General features: G+C 50.1%; 1 protein-coding gene across 1 annotated transcript; it reads left to right on the top strand.

The window, feature by feature from the left end:
- Window positions 1-461: 461 nt before the first annotated feature.
- Window positions 462-2,610, top strand: LOC142070890 (uncharacterized). Its single transcript, XM_075124809.1, has 2 exons — window positions 462-1,391; window positions 1,980-2,610. The coding sequence occupies exons 1-2, from the start codon at window positions 809-811 to the stop codon at window positions 2,519-2,521; spliced, it is 1,125 nt and encodes a 374-aa protein (XP_074980910.1). The 5' UTR covers window positions 462-808; the 3' UTR covers window positions 2,522-2,610.
- Window positions 2,611-2,935: the final 325 nt, after the last annotated feature.

The following is a 2,935-nucleotide window of genomic DNA, read 5'->3' as shown; positions in this document are numbered from 1 at the left end:
TAAAATGGGATTTAGGTACCAGAATCGCCTGCTGTAATACAAATAATTTATTAAAAAAAACCCCACCTAGTTACACCCTGGTGGGCAGTGGAAAGGTCCAGTGGCAAGGCTGCTAGCCTAGGACTTAGGAGACCCATATTTAATCCCCTGCTTGCCCACAGATTTCCTGTATAACCTTAGGCAAATCATTTAACCTCTCTGTGCTTCAGCTCCCCCTCTGTAAAATGGGGATAACAGCACTGCCCTACCTCATGAGGGTGTGGTGAGGGTAATACAGGGAAGATTGTGAGGCATTCAGATACTGTGGTGAGAGTGGCCATATATGTACCTAAGACAGCTAGAAAGGCCAAGGAATGATGGAGCTCTGACCTCATCCACACAACAGAGTGGGTGGCCAGGGAAGCTTGCACTGTTGTTGAACCTGCTCTGTTTCGAGAGAACTCCACTCCTTAGCCCTGGTCTACACTAGGACTTTAGGTCGAATTTAGCAGTGTTAAATCGATGTAAACCTGCACCCGTCCACACAATGAAGCCCTTTATTTCGACTTAAAGGGCTCTTAAAATCGATTTCCTTACTCCACCCCTGACAAGTGGATTAGCGCTTAAATCGACGTTGCTGGCTCGAATTTGGGGTACTGTGGACGCAATTCGATGGTATTGGCCTCCGGGAGCTATCCCAGAGTGCTCCATTATGACCACTCTGGACAGCACTCTCAACTCAGATGCACTGGCCAGGTAGACAGGAAAAGAACCGCGAACTTTTGAATCTCATTTCCTGTTTGGCCAGCGTGGCAAGCTGCAGGTGACCATGCAGAGCTCATCAGCACAGGTGACCATGATGGAGTCCCAGAATCGCAAAAGAGCTCCAGCATGGACCAAACGGGAGGTGCGGGATCTGATCGCTGTTTGGGGAGAGGAATCCGTGCTATCAGAACTCCGTTCCAGTTTTCGAAATGCCAAAACCTTTGTCAAAATCTCCCAGGGCATGAAGGACAGAGGCCATAACAGGGACCCGAAGCAGTGCTGCGTGAAACTGAAGGAGCTGAGACAAGCCTACCAGAAAACCAGAGAGGCGAACAGCAGCTCTGGGTCAGAGCCCCAAACATGCCGCTTCTATGATGAGCTGCATGCCATTTTAGGGGGTTCAGCCACCACTACCCCAGCCGTGTTGTTTGACTCCTTCAATGGAGATGGAGGCAATACGGAAGCAGGTTTTGGGGATGAAGAAGATGATGATGATGAGGAGGTTGTAGATAGCTCACAGCAAGCAAGCGGAGAAACCGGTTTTCCCGACAGCCAGGAACTGTTTCTCACCCTAGACCTGGAGCCAGTACCCCCCGAACCCACCCAAGGCTGCCTCCTGGACCCAGCAGGCGGAGAAGGGACCTCTGGTGAGTGTACCTTTTAAAATACTATACATGGTTTAAAAGCAAGCATGTGAAAGGATTACTTTGCCCTGGCATTTGCGGTTCTCCTAGATGTAGTCCTAAAGCCTTTGCAAAAGGTTACTGGGGAGGGCAGCCTTATTGCGTCCTTCATGGTAGGACACTTTACCACTCCAGGCCAGTAACACGTACTCGGGAATCATTGTAGAACAAAGCATTGCAGTGTATGTTTGCTGGCATTCAAACAACATCCGTTCTTTATCTCTCTGTGTTATCCTCAGGAGAGTGAGATATAATTCATGGTCACCTGGTTGAAATAGAGTGCTTTTCTTCAGGGGACACTCAGAGGAGCCCATTCCTGCTGGGCTGTTTGCCTGTGGCTAAACAGAAATGTTCCCCGCTGTTAGCCACAGGGAGGGGGGAAGGTTGAGGGGGTAGTCACGCGGTGGGAGGAGGCAAAATGTGACCTTGTAACGAAAGCACATGTGCTATGTATGTAATGTTAACAGCAAGGTTTACCCTGAAAGAGTGTAGCCACTGTTTTATAAAATGTGTCTCTTTAAATACCGCTGTCCCTTTTTTTTTCTCCACCAGCTGCATGTGTTTCAATGATCACAGGATCTTCTCCTTCCCAGAGGCTAGTGAAGCTTAGAAAGAAAAAAAAACGCACTCGCGATGAAATGTTCTCCGAGCTCATGCTGTCCTCCCACAATGACAGAGCACAGACGAATGCGTGGAGGCAAATAATGTCAGAGTGCAGGAAAGCACAAAATGACCGGGAGGAGAGGTGGCGAGCTGAAGAGAGTAAGTGGCGGGCTGAAGAGAGTAAGTGGCGGGCTGAAGACAGGGCTGAAGCTCAAATGTGGCGGCAGCGTGATGAGAGGAGGCAGGATTCAATGCTGAGGCTGCTGCAGGACCAAACCAGTATGCTCCAGTGTATGGTTGAGCTGCAGCAAAGGCAGCTGGAGCACAGACTGCCACTGCAGCCCCTTTGTAACCAACCGCCCTCCTCCCCAATTTCCATAGCCTCCACACCCAGACGCCCAAGAACGCGGTGGGGGGGCCTCCGGCCAACCAGCCACTCCACCACAGAGGATTGCCCCAAAAAAAGAAGGCTGTCATTCAATAAATTTTAAAGTTGTAAACTTTTAAAGTGCTGTGCTTAAAGTGCTGTGTGGCATTTTCCTTCCCTCCTCCACCACCCCTCCTGGGCTACCTTGGTAGTCATCCCCCTATTTGTGTGATGAATGAATAAAGAATGCATGAATGTGAAGCAACAATGACTTTATTGCCTCTGCAAGCGGTGATTGAAGGGAGGAGGGGCGGGTGGTTAGCTTACAGGGAAGTAGAGTGAACCAAGGGGCGGGGGGTTTCATCAAGGAGAAACAAACAGAACTTTCACACCGTAGCCTGGCCAGTCATGAAACTGGTTTTCAAAGCTTCTCTGATGCGTACCGCGCCCTCCTGTGCTCTTCTAACCGCCCTGGTGTCTGGCTGCGCGTAACCAGCAGCCAGGCGATTTGCCTCAACCTCCCACCCCACCATAAACG

The sequence above is a fragment of the Caretta caretta genome, chromosome 2 (genome assembly GCF_965140235.1).
Source record: "Caretta caretta isolate rCarCar2 chromosome 2, rCarCar1.hap1, whole genome shotgun sequence".
NCBI lineage: Eukaryota > Metazoa > Chordata > Testudines > Cheloniidae > Caretta > Caretta caretta.
Note: the sequence above shows the minus strand (reverse complement) of the source record. Positions and strands in the feature narration are given on the sequence as shown.

What these genes read in the sequence shown, in the direction of transcription:
- LOC142070890 (XM_075124809.1), top strand. Translation starts at nt 809, where the DNA reads ATGCAGAGCTCATCAGCACAGGTGACCATGATGGAGTCCCAGAATCGC. An exon ending in AGGCGGAGAAGGGACCTCTG is followed by an intron (nt 1,392 to 1,979) that starts GTGAGTGTACCT and finishes TTTCTCCACCAG; the next exon opens with CTGCATGTGTTTCAATGATC.